The sequence below is a fragment of the Nicotiana sylvestris genome, chromosome 10, assembly GCF_000393655.2.
Source record: "Nicotiana sylvestris chromosome 10, ASM39365v2, whole genome shotgun sequence".
NCBI classification, from domain to species: domain Eukaryota; kingdom Viridiplantae; phylum Streptophyta; class Magnoliopsida; order Solanales; family Solanaceae; genus Nicotiana; species Nicotiana sylvestris.
The window spans coordinates 18,191,660-18,212,780 of record NC_091066.1 but is presented as its reverse complement, the minus strand read 5'-3'; the positions used below and the strand labels follow the sequence as shown (position 1 = coordinate 18,212,780).

The following is a 21,121-nucleotide window of genomic DNA, read 5'->3' as shown; positions in this document are numbered from 1 at the left end:
AACCAGTGTGAGCCATATGAGTTATATCTCCATTAGGTAGGAACACTCTTTTTGGACACTTTGGTTGAACCACAGAGTTCTGATTCAATAGACTTAAGTGAGCTACCATATGATTGGTAGTCTCAGTGTCAATTATCCACCCTTGAGAACTAATGGAAGCTAAGCAAGCAATACTAATACCTGCTGCATTAGCTGTAGAGTTCTCAGACACATTAACACTTGTGGACTTATTCAGAATTTGCTCATATTGCTCTTTTGAAAAAGTGCAGTTGGTTATTGGAGGCAGCCTAGGCACATTTAGTTGAGTAGTAGTAAACCCTTGACTCATATTATAGTTGAGTTTTCCTTAATCTTTATTATTATACATTGAGCCTTGATTGACTACATTTCCTGCAACTTGAACTTGACCATTCTGAGAATTTCCCTCAGCAGACCCATTGTAATTTGAATTTCTGAATTGAGCATTATTTTCTGTCATTGCATTGTATGCTGCATTTCCAACTTCAACTCCAACTCCCCCTTTCTTTCTATTCTTGAACTCCGTAGGATATTCAATAATTTTATAGCAATTTTCTTTGCTATGCCCTTTCATTTTGTAAAACTCACATTGAAGATTAAAAATTTTCTTAAACCTCTGATTTCCTCCATGACAAGTTCTTGTATACATAGCCACATCATAGTGATATGCAGCCATTGCTGGAGTTGCACCCAATAATCCTGATGATGCAGCCACAGACCTTTGCCCTTCATCACTGATGATTAGACGATAAGCTTGATTAACTATTGGTGTAGGACTCATCATCAAGATTTGACTCCTAGCTTAACTGTATAATTCATTCAACCCCATCAAGAATTGAAATAACTTACAATTTTTGTAGATGTCTTACAAATTCCTTGAATTTTGCGCAATTACACTCAGGAGCCGGAACAAGTGCTTCAAATTCCTCCCACAAGCCCTTGAGTTTTGAGAAGTATACAGAGACAGAAGTTGTTCCTTGACTCAATGTTGCAATTTTGTTGTGCAAATTGAAAGATCTTGAACCATCTACCTTGTTAAACCTCTCATGCAAGTCACTCCATGCAGCTTGAGCACTAGATGCATACATTATTCCACCAAGAAGATCACTTGACATAGAGTTCATAATCCAAGATAGCATTATAGCATTGACTTTTTCCCAGTGATTCCAAACAGATTTTGGGAATTTTTCTTTGGAACAAGATCCATCAACTAGCCCCAATTTATTCCTGCCCAATATAGCTACTCTCATAGAACGATACCATATAGAGTAATTTTTGATACCTGTCAATTGAAAAGATATAATTTGGATCCCATTCAGATCTGCCGGCGACAAGAACAATGGGTATTTCTAATCGACTCCTGGAACTTGATTTCCATTGAATCCTTGAGTTGCATGTGCAGTTTGGCTCGTGTCTAGCGTAGTCACATCTTCAATCGCCATTGATGACTCAGAGGTTTAAGAAGTTGTTTTACAGAGACAATTATTTTGCGGAAAAAACTAAGATCGAACACTGAGCTAATAATTATAACTCGTATGCTCTAATACCATGTGATTATTGAATCAATTACATAGAAATGAGAAGTGAATGACAAGAAGAGTTGCAGAAGAGAAGAAGCATCAGTTAATTCATTATTCAAAAGTGATGATCTTAGAGTTACAAGACTAGTGTGTATATATATACTAGTTTAGCTAATATTTAACTAACTAATTAGGCTTAACAACCTTCTAACAAACTAACTAATCCTAACTACTTGTGTATTGACTAAGCTACCCTTTGTCACTAATTATGTAATATCATTTCCTACCATATACTCCATAATCCAGTCCCCTCATGAGTCCTAAATTGTGTTGTCATAATTATTGCTAAGCACTTGTTTTAAAGCTAAAATGATAAAAAAAAAAAAAGCTAAAAGCTTTAAGCCTAAAGCCAAAAATTAGAATTCCTAACTTATGACTTAAAAGCTATATTAGCTTAAAAGTCACTTAAAATAAGTCCATCCAAACGAGCTCTAGGTACTCCTTCCTAATTTAAGTATCACCATTTGAATGGGCAATATAAGAAAGAAATGAAAATTTTTGAAATTTATAATCTGAAACAAACATGGGATATTTGTATGATTGTAAATCACCTCATTAAGGTAAAATAAGAAAAGTTAATTATTTTTAGTTATAGAGATATAATATTCTTTTCAAAGAAAAGTGTACCACATATGAAATGTCACGACCCAAAATCCAAGTAGTCCTGATGGTACCTAACCCAACCCACTAGGTAAGCCAATTAACAACTAACCAAATTCCATTGAAATTAATATGACAATTAAATAAAAGAAAATATCTGAATCTGATACATTTCCCTAGGACTGGTAGTACAAATCATGACCTTCTAAGATTAGAATTTACAAAGTTGGTATGAAATAAATAAATCATTTGTTCGAAATGTACATAAACAGATTTTTATGAATCTAAGGCTACCATGAACAAGAGGCAGCTGTCACACCTCCTTTTGGCCCGCGCCCGCCGGGGTGCAGAGGGGTTAGGGGAGTTTTTCCAATTAAAGGACAATCGAAACGGGATTTATTATTTAATTCAGAGTCGCCACTTGGGAGATTTATGGTGTCCCAAGTCACCGGTTGAATCCTGAATCGTGGAGAATATTGACTCTGTATTACAGTTCGCGAACCAGAAATCCGGATAAGGAATTCTATTAACCCGGAGAAGGTATTAGGCATTCCCAAGTTCCGTGGTTCTGGCACGGTCACTCAACTGTCCTATCTGGCTTAATTATCTGATTTTATACAATTATGAACTTATGTGCAAATTTTAACTTTTAGTCGCTTTTATTATTATTATTTTTAAAAAAGACTTGCAACGTTGTGAAAACGGGTCTTGAACCACGTCACATCAATGCACCCGTGGTTATTGACACATTTCGATTTCGTTGAGATTTGGATTTGGGTCACATAAATGTGTACCCGAGTTTAGGGAGATAATATTATTAAATACACGCCTAAAGATGCTAACGCGTTATTATTTTTGAGAAAAATCCATGAAATTCGTTATACGGACTATCTCAAAATCTAAACATTTAAGATAACCATCTATTAAAGGCCCCGCAATTTGTGCATTTTATTTGGCGAGGCTCATCTCGTTTATTTTAAAAGGACAACCCTAAAGTGACTACATTTTTCTATTAAGTTCGTCTCTAAAATAAAATAAAATCTCTAAATTAATTACATGCTTAAAAAAAGGACGTAACTTATTAGTTATTAGTTTAAGACAAATGCAAATGGAAAATTGCAATCGAGCTTGTACAAAGGGAGATTGTTTCGTATCTTATTCTATAAGTGAATATTACAAAAAAAATTGAAATTATAAATAGAATACAGAATTGACAAACAATAATATCAAAACGAAACTAATTACTCTCTACCAATTTAGACCCACCTTACTAGATGAATTGAACCGCCAGAATTAATTGTTTACAACTATTTGAAATTAAAACCAACCTTAATTACTAATGCTTGCGAAAGTTTGTTAAAACTTGATCGACACTTGGAGGAATCTATTACATTTAAAGGAACTCTAACACGCCTTGTTCGAACTCAACTCATGCCTATTGAATTAATGACCTTAACTTTACTACATCAAATCAAACTTCAAATATGGCAGACCTACTGACTCTACGAAATTACTGGCTAATTATGTTTGCCTAATACTTGCGGATCTTTGTTACTAACAGGACTCAAAATCACAAACTTCAATTTATTTCTATTCCCGTTTCGTGAGTTCAAAGTTATACTTTACCAATCAACTAAATCGAAACAATTCTCAATATTAACTATTTACCAATTCAAATGGCTACAGGTATGAGGAAAACTGTTCAAAACTGCCTAAGATAGTCCTAAGTGTAGTCCAAGCTGGTTCAATATCTAGTGACTTATTTTGATTTATGTAAACTAAACAGTGAGTGCTAATTTGCAAATTATTATATGTTGTGGTCAATATCTAATACATAACCCAACTCAAGTTGAATGTGATTTTTAACTACCTTATTCTGATAATATGAACTAACAAAACTGAAAATATTTAACTATGAAATTCATACAGAGACACACCTTATAGTTTAGCAATCTAACAGTTTGTTCCAATTAAACACACATACTGAACTGAACTGCCATTTGAAGGATTCAGTTCAGTAGTCCGACATCATACATCACCTAATTGCCAATCAGTGATTTAAAAGCAGTCCTAATTATACATATATCTACCATTCATATAACAGGAAACACATAACTAATATCAAATAGAATACAAGCATTCTATAGTTTGAACAATAAATCCTCTGGCCATTTCATTTCAGCTTCCAAGAGCATACACCAAGATGATTCAAAATAGTGTACCTGGAATCGAGAATAGCATAAGAAGAAGAAAGGCAGGTCAGCAGCAGCAGTAGTATACAGTACAACAACACCACAGCAAAGAGCAGAGCAACAACCATCAGAAATAACACCCAGCACAAGCAGTCCAAAACCCAGGAGTGAAACCAGAAAATACCAAGCAATTCACAGACAGGAACAGAATGTATTCAGAAATGAGACAGGAGAGTAGATTTTCTGATTTTTGTTCTTCAGATTCTCAAATAAAGACACTCAGAACCTCAATTAAACAGTAACAAACTGATTCTGATTTTTAGTAGTAAAGAAGACCTCACTTTTTCAGTATTTAGCTCTCAACCTATTGAACTCTTTAGGGTAAACACTCAGCTTGTATTTCACTCTTAAACTCTGAATTTCCGATGTCAAAATCCAGCCTAGACTCTCTGGAAAAAAAACTGAAATAGAACTGATTTTTCTCCTCCAAAAAACCAGCCTCTTTTCTGTCTTGAATGACCATATTTATAACCCAAAAACAGGCCTGTTATCTCTGCCTTGAAACTATCAGATTCTAACTGCCCATCCCCATTTGAATCTCATTACTTAATGTCTTCTTGTTTGAAGTTATTTTGTTCCCCACACTTGCATGCCTTGTTCCCTATTGTTTTAATCAAAACTATGGGTTATTGTAATATTCCTATTGACTCCCATACTATCATGTTATATTCCCCATTGATATTAAACTAATGGTATCTATTACCCACTGAACAGACCCTTAAGTTAATCCACTTGCAGACCTGTTAGATCCCAAAATTACCCCTTTAACCCCTGTGTATTACTGCCATGTCCTAAACCTCCTAATCTGATTTTTAACTGATCACTAAAGTACTACAGCTATAACCAATTCACAACTAAATTCAAACAATGACTCAATCAAAATTTAAGCAGTATGAATCAAATTATTATCAGGTTATTCTAACATTCAAGACGGTAAAACTACTCGGCGACACTTATCGAATCGACTACACGAATTACAACACATAAAATCAATAGAAAATAATCAAAATATAACGGGCACATAGGTGATTCGAGTCATATTGATAGAAACAGGGATTTATAATGAAACTTAACTAGTCGACGAAGCTCATTCGAATCGATTATATAGTTTATTATATACTCGACCATGACCAGAAAAAGTTCGACCAAATAAAAGGTCTTTGAAGAAGGACAAAATCAATTGACAAAAAATTGAAAAATCAATAAAACTACACTAAACAATTAAACAGATATAAAAAACACAAAAATGGAATAAACAGGAAAGGAAAAATACATCAAGAACTCAGAAACTGGACGACCCTGATTCAAACTCAGACTTGAACTCTTTGAGGTCGAACGGACCTTAATTGAGTGTTCTCAACTGAGAACACTTCGACTAAGGTCGATTAGACCCCAAATCATCCTTTAATTTGGACAGATTTCAACCTTTGGATTTCTATGGTTCTTAGGGGTTCGATTTGGGGTTCGAACGCCTCTGGTGTGATTCGAACCAAACCAACGGTGGTTTGATGATGAGGGAGGTCAAGGAGATGTCCGGTATGAGTTTGGGGCCGGTTGGGGTAGTTTCAAATTTTGCTCGAATCTTCGATTGAAGATTCGAGAAACTACAGGCTGATTCGAGCAAAATGGATAAGGGATTTGGGTTGAGGGTGGTCTAATGGCTTTAGGGTGTTAATTTGGTCGCCGGTGGCGTCGTTGCCGTCGGGTTTAAGGTGAAGGTGTGAGAGGGCGGCTAGGGTTTGGGCTAGGGAGTTCGTCTTTGAGAGAGACGAATATATGGGGGGTGTTTAGTTTGGGGGGCGGGGTATGGATTAGGAATATATAGTATGGGGGAAATGATCATGGGCCGTTCGATCTAATGAGATCAACGGCTTGGATCCGTTCATTAATGGAAACGACGTCGTCTTGCTCACCTCGAGACCGGATCGGTCTTTGGATGGGAATGGGTCGAGGCATGGGCGATTTGTGGCCGTTGGATCAAATGAAATGAACGACGTGGATCAATTGGCCTGATACGGTGTCGTTTTGGTTAGTCTGAGGGCAGGCTGGACCGTTTGATCTTGGAAGATCAATGGTTCAGATTTTTCACATCAAAACGACGTCGTTTGGGTGGTCTTGGAGACAGACCAAATTGGACCGGGTGAGGGGTGTTGAATTGGGCCTGGTTTTGGGTTGTTTTGGATGGCCCACAATTTTGTAGGTATTTCCACTTGTTTTTGTTTCCTTTTCTTTTAATTTCTAATTAGCAAAAAACAATCTACAATAAATTGTAAAACCAAAATTAACCTACAAAAATATTAATTAACACTTAACTACAATTAACACACAAAATTTAACATCAATTAAAACAAAAATCACAAAATTGTACACTAATTGACAAAAATAGAACAAATACATATTTTTGTGATTTTCTTCTTTTAAAACCAAACTATGGTTTAATTAATTCCAAAATGCACAATTAAATCCTAAATATGCATGTAACATGTATTTTTGTATTTTTTAATTAATTAAACAAAATAAACACTCACAGACAAAATAATTACGAAAAATGTCACGCGAAATTCTTAAACTTGTACCCAAATGACATTTATTTTATTTTTCGATTTCTTTTGGAGTAGTTTTCGTGAAGCAAAAATCACGTGCTCACAGCTGCCCCTCTTTGTTCGAAAACACAAAGAGTTTTCGTGCAAAGATAAAGTGAGCGGATTCGAGCGATTTTTGCCCGTTGGAAATACTCTGTGTGAAGCATTTTTTTGAAAGGCTTAACCGAACCTTTGCTTCAAAGGTTTCCTACATATCCCTGGCTAAAATGGAATCAGGTTAATGTAGTTCGGGAAGTTTTGGTAGCTGGGACTACCATGGGACTGCAATGTTGTTGTTACTGCTGTTGCATGCTGTTACTACTGCTTTCCGACCTCCTTATTACACCATTGCTAGAAAGAAAACAAAAAGCTAGACTAAACTAATGATTGCAGAATCTTATCTATCTTTGACTTGCTCTTGTAGTCTTCTTTCTGATTTCTGAAATGGGATTCATGCTGGGGGTATTTTTGTTGTAACCCTCCGCATTACTGACTTCTGACTTGATCTTGAAATGTATTCCTCTGTTCTGCAGGCGGGCTCATGACTTCAACTTGAATGTGTACTCCTTTGTTCTACAGGCGGGCTCCTGACTCCAATAGCGACTTTGCAAATAAATCAGCCTCTATTCTCCAGGCGGGCTCTTGACTTCAACAACAACTTTAAAATAAACACCTCCATTCTACAGGCGGGCTCCTAACTCCTTTAACGTAAAATATAACAACCTCTGTTCTACAGGCGGGCTCCTGACTTCATCAACTTCAAATATAACAACCTTCGTTCTAACAGCCGGGCTCCTAACTTTTTCAACTTAAAATATAACAACCTCCGTTCTATAGGCAGGCACCTAACTCCTTTAACTTAAAATATAAAAACCTCCGTTCTACAGGCGGGCTCCTGACATCATCAACTTCAAATATAACAACCTCCATTCTAACAGGCGGGCTCCTGACTTCCTTAACTTAAAATATAACAACCTCCATTCTACAGGCGGGCTCCTGACTCTTTTAACTTAAAATATGACAATCTCCGTTCTACAGGCGGGCTCCTGACTTCATCAACTTCAAATATAACAACCTCCGTTCTAACAGGCGGGCTCCTAACTTCTTCAACTTAAAATATAACAACCTCCGTTCTACAGGCGGGCTCCTGACTTCTTCAACTTAAAACATAACAACCTCCATTCTACAGGCGGGCTCCTGACTCCTTCAACTTAAAATATAACATCTCCATTCTCCAGGAGGGCTCCTGACTTCATCAACTTCAAATATAACAACCTCCGTTCTAACAGGCGGGCTCCTGACTTCTTCAACTTAAAATATAACAACCTCCGTTCTACAGGCGGGCTCCTGACTTCTTCAACTTAAAATATAACAACCTCCCTTCTACAGGCGGGCTCCTGACTTCTACTACAACTTAAAGATATAACACCTCTATTCTCCAGGCGGGCTCCTGACTTCTGTTATGACTTAAAAGATAACACCTCCATTCTCCAGGCGGGTTCCTGACTTCAACTGCAACTTAAAGATATAACACCTCCATTCTCCAAGCGGGCTCCTGACCGCAATAACTTCTTAACATATAACACCTCTATTCTCTAGGCGGGCTCTTGACTTCTGTTATGACTTAAAAATATAATACCTCCATTCTCCAGGCGGGTTCCTGACTTCGACAACGACTTAAAAATATAATACCTCCATTCTCCAGGTGGGCTCCTGACTTCAACTACTTCTTAAAAATATAATACCTCCATTCTCCAGGCGGGCTCCTGACTTCAACTGCTTCTTAAAAATGCATTTTATTGCTGTTGTTCCTTCCTGCCTCCTGAAGCATTTTCCTTCTAACTTGAACCATCTTCTTTCACAACTGCTTCCCCCAAAACTGGTGTTTCATTCCTCTGAAAACTACTGGGGATAACCCCGGTGTTTTATTCAAAAATATGTTATTTTCCTCCTTCAGAGACTACTTCCCTTAAAGCTGGTGCTTCCTTCCACTGGAACTACTTCCCTTAAGACTTGTGTTATCTTCCTTCCGAAATTGCTTCCTTTAAAACTTGTTTGGCCTTCTTCCAAAAACTGTTGGGGATACCATTTTTCCCCAAACTTGTGTTATCTTGCTTCTTCCCCAAGTGGGTACCGGACCTCCAGAAAATTCTCAAAATGAAAGAAAATTTTCTGCCCCAATTTGACAATCTTTCTTGTATCATGATGTCTTTTCATCATATATAACATTTCCTGTCCCTGCTTCAAATTAAAGAAAAAATTTTGTTAGTTTAAAACGTGGTGAATGGTTGTGCCACTCCTGCTGGGGATGGTTTTCTCTTTCTCCTTTCCTAGCTTTGTGTTCCATTACATTACCAAAGCTTGCTGGGGATGAGATTATTTGTTGGGGATGATATTCCTGCTGGCGATTATGTTCCTACTGGGGATGGTTTTCCCCCTCCTCTTTCCCTGTTCCATGTTGTCCGACCCTCTTGGAACTTGGTCAATAATCTGCCAGGGATGCTCTTGTTTCTTGGCGATTTTTTATTCACCAATTGTTGCTTCCCACTTTTCTCCATACTCTCCCCGAAATCCTAGACTAATCCATCATTTGGTCTTGCAACGAACGTAACGAACGTCTTTCTCGTCCCATTGCATTATCTTTGGCCCGTCCTATCCACATTGTGTTTTTGCACCATCTTGGCAACTGGTAATAAGCTCTGAAAATCCTTTTCAAAACAAACTTCTGGGGAGATAAAGTCTTTAAGAAAAATAAAAAAATGATGAATTCAAGAAAATAAGAGGAATAGTTTTTCTAATAAATGTTGGGGAGAAGAAAAAAGAAAAAAAGCTTATCTGAATGGTACAACCGATCCCAATGATCACGTCGTGCATTTTGGATTAACCAACCCAGTCTATTTATATCAATCAATCTTTCTGATGGCCTTACTTTGTTGGGGATATGTAAGCGCCCAATTCTTTTGTCGACTCAACATCTTTGCACTGCTTGACGCCTCGACGGATCCTTTCCGTCAATCTTATCTTGTTTGTCTCTTTTGACCCATTGTCGCCTCATAGTGCCCTTCGAGGGGTTTTCACTAATAAGACTCTCTCATTTTCCTCAACTCGTGTTGCCTTATGGTGCCTGTGAAGGTTTTCACCGATAAGACTCTCTCGCTTTATTTCTCTCAACTCCCATCGCCTTATGGTGCCGATATGACTCTCTCTGCTGGGGATTCTTTCCGCTATCAATTCATTTCCAGCTTATGATCCTCTTCTCTGCTGGGGATCAGAGTGTTATTTCCGACTTCCATTTGCATGACTTGGCACTTCTCGGATACTGATCGAGAGGTCTTTTTGGACATCAATATGGGTTTTTGTGTATGGCTAAAAGAAAAGGGGTATCAAAAGGTTCAAAATAATTTTGATGGGTAAAACATTATAACTCTTGGAATCAAACTTCCTTCCCAAAATTACAAACACAACTTCTGCCCCAGTTTCTTGCTTGGGGATTTTTATTTTTCGTTACACTATGACCGAGCCGTGAGGCGCCTACGTATCCTTTTTGAGGAATCAGGTCAAACGTAGTTCCCAATTCCTTTGTTTTTCTTGTGACTTTTCTTTTGTCTTTATTATCATTATTTTTCTCTTCTCTTTTTCTTTCATTTTCATTACTGATTCCAAAAGAGGGGTATGAAAGAATAAATAAGGCTCAAAAGGGGAAGCAAAGGTTGAAGTGTTTGGATGGAAGAACAAATTGCCTCCGTCGTTTCATTCTCCGATACCATGCCAAATGCAAACAAACAACAATTACAATCAAAAGAAATCATACATAATATCTCTTAACCACGTCAGAATTGATAGCCATGCCAACGCATTTCCCTTCATATCTGTTAAACATAAAGCGCCATTGGACAACACTCTGGTTATAATGAATGGCCCTTGCCAATTCGGGGCAAACTTGCCCTTTGCCTCAGCCTGATGTGGAAGGATGCGTTTCAGCACTTGCTGGCCCACTTCAAACTTCTGGGGACGCACCTTTTATTTGTATGTTCTTGCCATTCTCTTTTGATATAACTGGCCATGACACATAGCTGCCAATCTCTTTTCATCAATCAAGTTCAACTGCTCCAAACAGGTTTTGACCCACTCGTCATCATCAATCTCAGCCTCAGCGACAATCCGAAGGGATGGAATTTCAACTTGTGTCGGTATCACTGTTTCAGTTCCGTATACCAACAAATAAGGAGTTGCACCTATTGAAGTACAAACAGTAGTGCGATAACCCAACAATGGCAATGGTAACTTCTCATGCCATTGTCTGGACCCTTCTACCATCTTCCTCAGTATCTTCTTTATGTTCTTGTTGGCCGCCTCGACCGCTCCATTCGCCTTGGGACGATATGGTGTGGAATTACAGTGTGTAATCTTGAACTGTTAACATACTTCTTTCATCAAACCGCTGTTAAGATTAGCACCATTGTCCGTGATGATCACTTTTGGGATCCCAAATCTACAGATGATATGGGAATGAACAAAATCTACCACTGCCTTCTTGGTTACCGACTTGAAAGTTTTAGCTTCAACCCACTTAGTGAAATAATCGATGGTCACCAGAATGAACCTATGACCGTTGGTAGCTGCCGGCTCAATAGGTCCAATGACATCCATGCCCCAGGCAACAAATGGCCATGGTGCTGACATTGTATGCAATTCTGTCGGCGGAGAATGAATCAGATCTCCGTGTATCTGACACTGATGGCATTTCCGCACGAAACTGATACAATCACGCTCCATAGTGAGCCAATAGTACCCTGCTCGAAGAATCTTCTTTGCCAATACATATCCGCTCATATGTGGCCCACAAACTCCAGCATGTACCTCTGTCATAACTGTCATGGCTTGACTAGCATCTATACATCTCAGCAATCCCAAATCTGGTGTTCTTTTGTACAACACTCCTCCAGTGAGGAAAAATCCATTTGCCAGTCGCCGAATGGCTCTCTTTTGATCTCTGGTGGCCTGCTCCGGGTATATCCCCATCTTGAGGTATTCCTTGACATCATAGAACCATGGTTCACAATCCAACTCTTCCTCTAACATGTTGCAATAAGCATGCTGATCATGAACCTGAATATGCAACGGGTCAACATGAATTTTGTCTGGGTGGTGCAACATTGATGCTAAGGTGGCCAAAGCATAGACAATCTCATTATGAACTCTTGGGATGTGTCTGAACTCCACTAATCGAAATCGCTTGCTCAGATCGTGCAAACATTGTCGATATGGTATGAGCTTCAAATCCCTTGTTTCCCATTCACCCTGAATCTGATGCACCAGGAGGTCCGAGTCTCCCAAGATCAAGACGTCCTGGACATCTATGTCTACAGCTAGTCGTAGACCCAAAATGCATGCCTCATACTCAGCCATGTTGTTGGTACAATAGAAACGCAGCTGAGCCGTAACAGGATAATGATGTCATGTTTCAGAAATAAGTACCGCTCCTATTCCAACCCCCTTCGCATTTGCGGATCCATCGGAAAAAAAGCTTTCATCCTGGTTCCTTGGTCATTTCCAAAAAATACGTCCTCAAGGGCTCGTATTCTTCATCAACAGGATTCTTGGCCAAGTGATCAGCCAATGCTTGGGCCTTCATGGCCGTCCTCGTCACATATACGATGTCGAATTCTGTGAGTAATATCTGCCATTTCGCCAATCTCCCTGTTGGCATAGGCTTCTGGAAAATATACTTCAGTGGATCCAAGCGTGAAATGAGATAAGTAGTATATGATGACAGATAGTGCTTCAATTTCTGGGCCACCCAAGTTAGGGCGCAACATGTCTTCTCGAGTTGAGTGTACTTAACCTCATAGCCTGTAAACCTCTTGCTGAGATAATAGATGGCTTGCTCCTTCCTTCCTGTAATGTCGTGTTGCCTAAGTACGCAGCCAAACAAATTCTCTAGTACAGTTAGATAAAGAATTAACGGTCTTCCCGGCTCAGGTGGAACCAACACATGTAGATTTGATAAATATCCTTTGATTTGGTCAAATGGTTCCTGACATTTTGCTGTCCATTATACCGCAACATCTTTCTTCAGTAGCCGAAAAATGGGTTCACAAGTTGCTGTGAGTTGAGCAATAAACCTGCTGATATAATTCAACCTTCCCAACAGACTCATTACTTCTGTCTTGTTCTTCGGCGGTGGAAAATCTTGGATGGATTTGATCTTTGACGGGTCCAACTCAATGCCTCGCTGACTGACGATGAATCCCAACAGCTTTCCAGATGGAACACCAAATGCACATTTGGCCAGGTTGAGCTTAATATTGGACCTTCGAAGTCTTTGGAAAAACTTCCTTAGGTCTGCTACGTGGTCTTCCTGATGCTTGGATTTTATGATCACATCATCCACGTATACCTTAATCTCTTTGTGTATCATGTCATGAAACACAGTAGTCATTGCTCTCATGTACGTTGCCCCAGCATTCTTCAAACCAAATGGCATTACCCGGTAGCAATAAGTCCCCCACAGCGTAATAAAAGCCGTCTTTTCCGCATCTTCTTCATCCATCAGAATCTGATAATACCCAGCATAGCAATCCACAAAAGACCCGATCTCACGTCCGACACAATTATCGATCAAGATATGGATGTTGGGTAATGGAAAGTTATCCTTTGGGCTTGCCCTATTCAGATTACGGTAATCGACACACACCCTGATCTTCCCATCTTTCTTCGGCACTGGCACCACATTAGCCAACCAATCAGGATATCGAGTGACCGGAATAACCTTTGCTTGCAGCTGCTTGGTTACTCCTCTTTAATCTTCACACTCATGTCTGTTTTGAACTTCCTCAATTTCTGCTTGACGGAAGGGCATACCGGGTTAATGGGCAATTTGTGAACCACTAAATCTGTGCTTAACCCCAGCATGTCATCATATGACCATGCAAAAACGTCTTTGAACTCAATAAGTGCTTTGATTAGTTCTTCCCTGATATTCGGTGCAATGTGGATGCTTATTTTAGTTTCCCTGATATCATCCGCATCCCCTAAATTGATGGCTTCTGTGTCATTTAAGTTGGGCTTGGATTTCTCTTCAAACTGGCTTAACTCTCTGTTTATCTCTTCGAAGGCTTCATCCTCATCGTATTCCGATTCATCATCATAATCGACCTCTTGTACAATTAGTTCGGAATCAGATTGATTTTTTAGACTGGGTTGAAGATCAGTTGTGCATGCCATGTTATTAGAACCAATATAAAGAGAACTGTTCATAAAGAGAAAAGAAGAAAACAAAATTAGAACAAAATAAGAAGAAAAAAGCTTTCACTTTATTAAAATACGGGATAACAGAGTTTCACACTTTGCTGAATACAAAACAAAACTAGATTACAACCCTGGAATAATCCAAAAAACAAAAAAAAAAAAGAAAAATCAGAGCCCACTACCAAGACTCCCTCCGGGTAGGAAGGGGAGTAGCCATCCAATTGTTGATATTTGCCCTAGGCCCCACAAACTGTACATCTAACCTACTGGACCCTTCTCCAGCTTCTATCATGTTGACATCGGCGAACAGCCTTTCAAAGCCCTCATTCAAATCTCCATCTGGCCCAATCAGTGGTCCGAGAACTTTCGGGACCGACAACTTTCTGATACCTGCTCTGACAAATGATCTGGATAGGCGCGGGATTGGCTTGGGAAGGACCCAGACTCTTTTCTTCAACTTGCGGGCCCGTCTCACATCCGCCACTATAGGCTTGAACCCCAACCCAAAGGTATCCAGATTTTTGGGCAAAGAAACCGGCTGAACAATACCCTGAAGGTCAGCCCCTAAACCTTTGCCTGGCACAAACCCGTTCTTCAACATCTCCGAGGCTACCATGACAGTTGCAACTGCTATTTCGGAAAGTGGGATGCTTTCACCTTCGGGAACTTTGTCTACTAAAACCGTACCGAAAACCTAGTAAACCCACATTCCCTTATCATCATCAGTCTCTATGAAGGGTACGATGGCATCACTTACGGCGCTTGCATTGTCTTCCCCATGTACTACAATCTCTTGCCTATCCCATTCGAATTTGACCATCTGATGTAGTGTAGAAGGCACTGCTTTGACGGCGTGGATCTAGGGTCGCCCCAACAGAAGATTATATGACACTGCCACGTCTAACACTTGAAACTCCATAGTGAACTCGACTAGACCAATTGTTAATTCAAGTATGATGTCACCCACTGTGTCTGTACCACCACCATCAAACCCTCGAACATAGATGTTGTTCTTGTGAATCCTATCACCATCGACCTTTAGTTTGTTCAATGTGGTCAAAGGACAGATATTGGCACTGGACCCATTATCAATCAATACTCGAGTGACTATCGAGTCTTTGCACTTCACGGTCAAATAAAGGGCTCTATTATGTTATGTACCCTCCACGGGCAACTCATCGTCTGAAAAAGTGACCATGTTGACCTCTAAAATCTTGTTTGCTATTTTCTCCAGATGGTTCACAGAGATCTTATCCGGAACATGGGCTTCGTTCAGAATTTTCATCAATACTTGGCGATGCTCATCTGAATGGATCAACAACGATAACAATGAGATCTGTGTTGGGGTCTTCCTCAACTGCTCCATAATGGAGTAATCTTGCGCCTTCATTTTCTTAAAAAATTCTTCCGCCTCTTTCTCGGTAACTGGATTCTTTGTTGCTACTGGATTGGCCCTTCTTAACTCTGCGGGAGCAAAACACCTTCACAAACGAGTTAGACCTTGGGCTTCACACACTTCTCCTTTGAGTTCTTTCCCTTTGTAAATCACTGTCACCCGTTCATAATTCCAAGGAACAACCTTATTGTTGATCACTGGAAGCTGAGTTACCGGTTTTATAATAACAGGCTCTGTGCGAGCACCCTTCACGACCACAACAGGTTTACTTGCAACCCCTGGCACTACCACTTCAGCTTTCTTGGGTTTCACTGCAACAAGGCACGACGACCCTCTCTCGGCTACCACAACTGGCTCATCATCTACCCCTCTCTACTGGACCACTAATTTCCCATTGGTTACTTTTTCCTTTGAGCTGGTTTCGCTGGAACGGATCATCATTACTATCTGTGAGGGCTTTCTGGGCTCCCCCTCTTTATGTATCAACTCAATCATGTGTGACTCATGGTGAGCTGGCAGTAGATTCTTATTGATGTTAGGTGCCTCTGGCTCCTAGACCTCGACCCTATTTGTGTCAATAAGATTTTGTACGGCAGTCTTCAACTTCCAACACTTCTCAGTATCATGCCCGGGAGCCCCCGAACAATATTCACAGCTTACCGAGTGGTCCAGATTTTTGGGAAGGGGATTTGGCAATTTGGGCTCCACAGGACTCAATAGGCCTAACTGCCTCAATTTGTGGAACAGAGTAGTATAGGTTTCTCCCAGCGGAGTGAATGTTCTTTGCCTCTGCACCCTTTTATTCCAGAAAGTCTGATTCCCACGGAAACCTGGTCCCGAAGGATTCCTGTAGGCCCTTTGTGGTGGATATGTGTTTTGTGGAGATGGATATGTGTTTTGTGGAGGTGGATATGTATTTTGGGGAGCCAGCACATGCCATTGCGGGCGAGCCGGTGGCTGGGTGTAAGTTTGGGCGTGATGGACAGAGAAATGTGGCTCTTATAGTGGGTAGTAGGGTTGTGGAGGGCCGTATGGAATATGTGGGTAATTTGAGTGATGGGGTCTAGGTTGGTAGTGAGGGGGGACCTCTGGATCTGGACCAAGTACCTGCCTCGATTGTTGCGACATCTTCTCTTTTCTTCTTTCCGAGCGTACCTCTCGTGCCGTTCTGGATGGCCTGAGTGGTTGCTTTAATCGCCGAATAGCTCAGGATTTTGTTGGACTTAAGTCCCTCTTCAATCATACCACCCATTTTTACTACTTCGTTGAAAGATTTGCCAACTGATGTCACCAGGTGACCGAAGTAAGTTGGCTCCAGAGTCTGCAGAAAGTAGTCCATCATTTCCCCTCTCTCATCGGAGGATCAACTCTTGCCGCCTGCTCTCTCCAGCGGAACCCAAATTCTCGGAAGCTTTCCCCGGGCTTCTTCTCAAGTTTCAGCAATGTGAGACGGTCAGGGACGATCTCAAGGTTGTACTGGAAGTGGCCTGCAAAGGCTTGTGCCAGATCGTCCCAGGTGTACCACCTGCTAGAATCCTGTCTTGCGTACCATCCCAGTGCAGACCCGCTTAGATTTTGACCAAAATGAGCTATCAACAGCTCGTCTTTTCCCCCAACCCCTCTCATCTTACTGCAAAAACCTCGCAGATGTGCCATTGGATCACCGTGAATCTCGTATAGATCAAACTTTGGCATCTTGAACCCTGCCAGCAATTGAATGTCGGGGAATGGGCACAGATCTTTGTAGGCCACACTGACTTGGTTGCCTAACCCATGGATATTCCTGAAGGATTGCTCCAAGCTTTTAAACTTTCGAAGCACTTCGTCTTGATCTGGGCTCTTAGCCGGCTTTTCAGTCTCTACCAGGATCTCGAAGTGAGTGTTATAAGTATGAGGCTCGGGTGCTTTGAAGGTTGATTCAAGGGGGTAATATTGGTTATCGTGAGCCTGAAACAACGGCTCGCTAGATGATCTTTGCAGCGTGGCTGGTGGGGGTGCCACGAAAACAGGAACATTTGGTGGAGGAGGGTTCTGATTAGGTTGTGAAGCTTGGGGATCATATACATTTCTTCCCTGATAGTATTGGTGACTGGGGAAGCTTGTCGAAGGGCCGAGGGGAGGGTATTCCGGCGTGTGTCTGGGTGAGAGAGTGGGAGTAACGGGAGGGGCAGGCACTTTTTGTGCCCTAGTCATGCTTTTTAGTACGGACCCTTTGGATCTTGTTTGGTAATGGTAATCTGCCAGAACATTCTAACAAACTAACTGGTTCGAAATCTCTGGAAACAACAAACTTGTTAGCATTAGAGTTTAACACATATTGCAATTTCACGTTGGGGGATGCAATGTTCCTAGGCAGTTTAACCATTTCTAACATGTCTTTGCTTCGACCGCATGCGTCATTCCGGCTTACTTTGTTTGTGCCTCGTTTAAGTGTTTCTGAAACTTTCGTTATCTCTCTTTTGATTTCTTTCTTTTCCTTTCTTTTATTCACTTTGCCTTTTCTCTTTTTCTTTTTAGTGGTGGTCGAATCTTATGTGGATTGTCTACGTATCACGTCCCCGCATGAATCAGACTATGAATGTTTCAGAGTTTTGAATTTTGGCGCCCGCGGGGCATCGTTCGGCCTCGCCACAGGCTTTGGTGCAAGGCCCCTTTGCAGATCTTTCAAATCTTCCATGATATGGTGGATTTAAATCATTATTGAAGCAAAGAAGGTGGTACGGGACATATCCTTACAAGCTAGGCACTTTATGGTGATGTAGTGCCCGATATCGTCGATTCTTCCCTTGATTATGTCCCTTTCCATAAGTAATCGCTCTATTTATTGATTCTGCGTCCCCAGCATTTGAGCGTTGTAAAGGAGTTGATCCTGAAACTCATTCATCTGTTTCTCCATTCGGGCCATTAGATCATAGTAGCGCTTCCTATCTGCTCTGGCATCTCGGGTTTGTCTGAAGATCCGCTCTTTGAGAGTGGATATTGTTTCTCTCAATATAGCGATGTTCCTTTCGTAGTCCATCTTTATTTGTTGCATAGACTGTGCTCGCTCTTCTGCCTTCTTTATCCATTTCACCTGGATTCTCGCTAGACGAGCTTTAGATTTTTCCAGGTCTTCTTGATACTCGAGGACTTTCTTCTTTAGACCGTTTATGAGCCTTTCATCAGCCCGGCTTCTCTTCGGGTTTCTGGTAGCTATTTTCATTTCCTGGATTTGAGCTTTGAGGACCTTGTTTTCCTGAGCTAGTTTTCTCATTTCTCCCTCATCTGCAGCGATATGCAAATCTTTCTCAAATTTCAAATCTATAACTTGCTTCTCCAACTTGCCTATTGTAACCCTGTACTCGTGCTCTTTAGCCAACCAATCCCAATGTTCTTGCGATGCCTTGACGAATTCCTGGAGATGGGGTCTTTTAGTCGGCCTTTCGTGCTCAAGTTCTCTCATGTACCAAGCAAGGTATCCTGGCGCCACTTCGCCTTTGGCCTGATCCTGTACGCAAGTATCTGCTTTTAAATATTGGCATGCACTCCAGATCTGACGGACTCTTGCTTCAGGGAACTGTCCGTCAGGGCTAATCTCAATTACTTGAGCACTAAGATCTTCCTCCTGTGGCACTGTTTGGCATCTCCCGAGTTGTCTCAAACCCCGATATGGCGCGTAAGGCTGAATGCTATTGAGCCCCATCACTAGAAAGTGGGTCCTACCTGCCGGCATATGGATGACCTCGTCAACGGGCAGCCATCCTAGTTTCCACTGTATTTGGCTGGCAGTGAAGGTCCGAAATAATGATGTCCATACCGTAACTCCCTCGGGTAGACTAACCCCCTTGATTCTTGTGTAGAACTCTTCTATGCAAGTTTTCTTCGAGGAACCATAACTCAAGAGCTGGGAACGGTGGCAGAGATGCTCAGTCATCCATATTTGTAGCAACAAGTTACACCCCTCGAAAAAGTTCCCTCTGGCTTTGCAGGCTGTGAGAGCTCGGAAGATATCAGATACTATCATAGGCGCAAGAGTTCTTTCATCTTGAGTGAGAAAGGTACTAACGACCCCGGCTATTTTCAGATCAATGTTTCCGTTTTTCCTTGGAAATACCAAAAGGCCCAAAAAGGTTATCATAACGCCACTCGTCTATGCTCGTCCCATTTCTGACGGTTACCTTTGCTGCATACCTTGTTACCCGGGTGGTTGAATCCTCCGACATGACTGTATCTGTCGTATATGAAGTGCGGATTACAAAAGCCTGCGGCCAAATCTGGGTTATGGACCGTCCTAGGTATCTTTAACGAATCTAAAAATCGATGCACAATGACAGCTCTCGGAGCAACCAGGTATTTTTGCCTCAACGAAACTTCAACATTTCCAATGTACCCGGCTATTTCCTCCAAAGTCGGGGTGAGTTCAAAATCGGAGAAGTGGAAGACATTGTGGGCCGGGTCCCAGCAGGTGACCAAAGCTCTTATGATATCGCCCCGAGGCTGGATTTCCAATAAACCCGTAAGACCTTTAAGATATTTCTTGACCTCAACTTGCCTTTCACCACCTAAATCATCCCACCATAGCCGCAACTTAAAAGGGATTTTAGTCATTATTGAAAAAGGTTCATTTTGCATCGTGCTCATCCTGCACATTTATTAAGGTGATTAAGCAAAAAATAAAATTTATTTGACTCAACCAATTGGCTATTTTTAATTTTCTACAGATTAAAAGAAAGATCTGGTTCCGAATACAGCCTTTCAGCACTTCGGGAACGAAGATTTTGAGGCTGGGTGAGTCAACCGGTCAAAAATCCAAAAAATGACTACAAGTAGTCGTTTATGCAAAGTCAGCCTTCCGGCGTCCCTTTTGGGAACATTCGGCTATTTTGATAAAAACAGCGTCACCCGACTTATTTATGATGAAAATTAAAAATTTTACATTTTTGTAAAGGGGAGGTTGGACCCGATGAGGGTTGCCTATGTATCCCGCACCCTGTGAGAATCAAATCGGCGTAGTTCGGGTATATAAAACAACTTCTTTTGAAAACAAGACTTTTTTCAATGGCAAATAAAACCATTTTTCATAAACAAAAACCCTTTTTTCTTTTTCTCAAAAATTTGACAGCGTTTCGACGCTATTTGGACATTGATTTTTTTTCAAAACAGGCGATTAACTACCTCTATCTCTCTTTCCTCAAAGTATTCAAACGCCGGTCAGCATGCAAGTCTGAAGCAAACAAATGCACAGGTAGCAAGTTGGATGCATCAGGATGGTCTTTTGTCGTTTTGGTACACATGTCCTAGACAGACCCAACCCCTGTGTTGAGCCTCCAAAGTCAAATGCACATGATACAAACAAATGTTCCTACTAGGGATCCGACATGAAGCTGAGTCATTCTAGGTTCGTAACCTGGGTATTTGTTCTAGACTGTGTACCCGAGCGGACAACTCGAGTCGAGGAGGGGC

General features: G+C 40.9%; 1 protein-coding gene across 1 annotated transcript; it reads right to left on the bottom strand.

The window, feature by feature from the left end:
- Positions 1-346: 346 nt before the first annotated feature.
- Positions 347-1,268, bottom strand: LOC138879058 (uncharacterized). Its single transcript, XM_070158632.1, has 2 exons — positions 868-1,268; positions 347-752 (listed from the first exon to the last, which is right to left on the bottom strand). Exons 1-2 carry the CDS (start codon positions 1,266-1,268, stop codon positions 347-349), a joined length of 807 nt encoding a protein of 268 aa, XP_070014733.1.
- Between the last annotated feature and the right edge of the window lie 19,853 nt (positions 1,269-21,121).

Bases quoted from the DNA above. Each gene is read 5' to 3' on its own strand.
- LOC138879058 (XM_070158632.1), bottom strand. From the start codon at position 1,268: ATGAGAGTAGCTATATTGGGCAGGAATAAATTGGGGCTAGTTGATGGA. The intron at 753-867 runs GTAAGTTATTTC...TCTAATCATCAG, and splicing joins GTAAGACATCTACAAAAATT to TGATGAAGGGCAAAGGTCTG.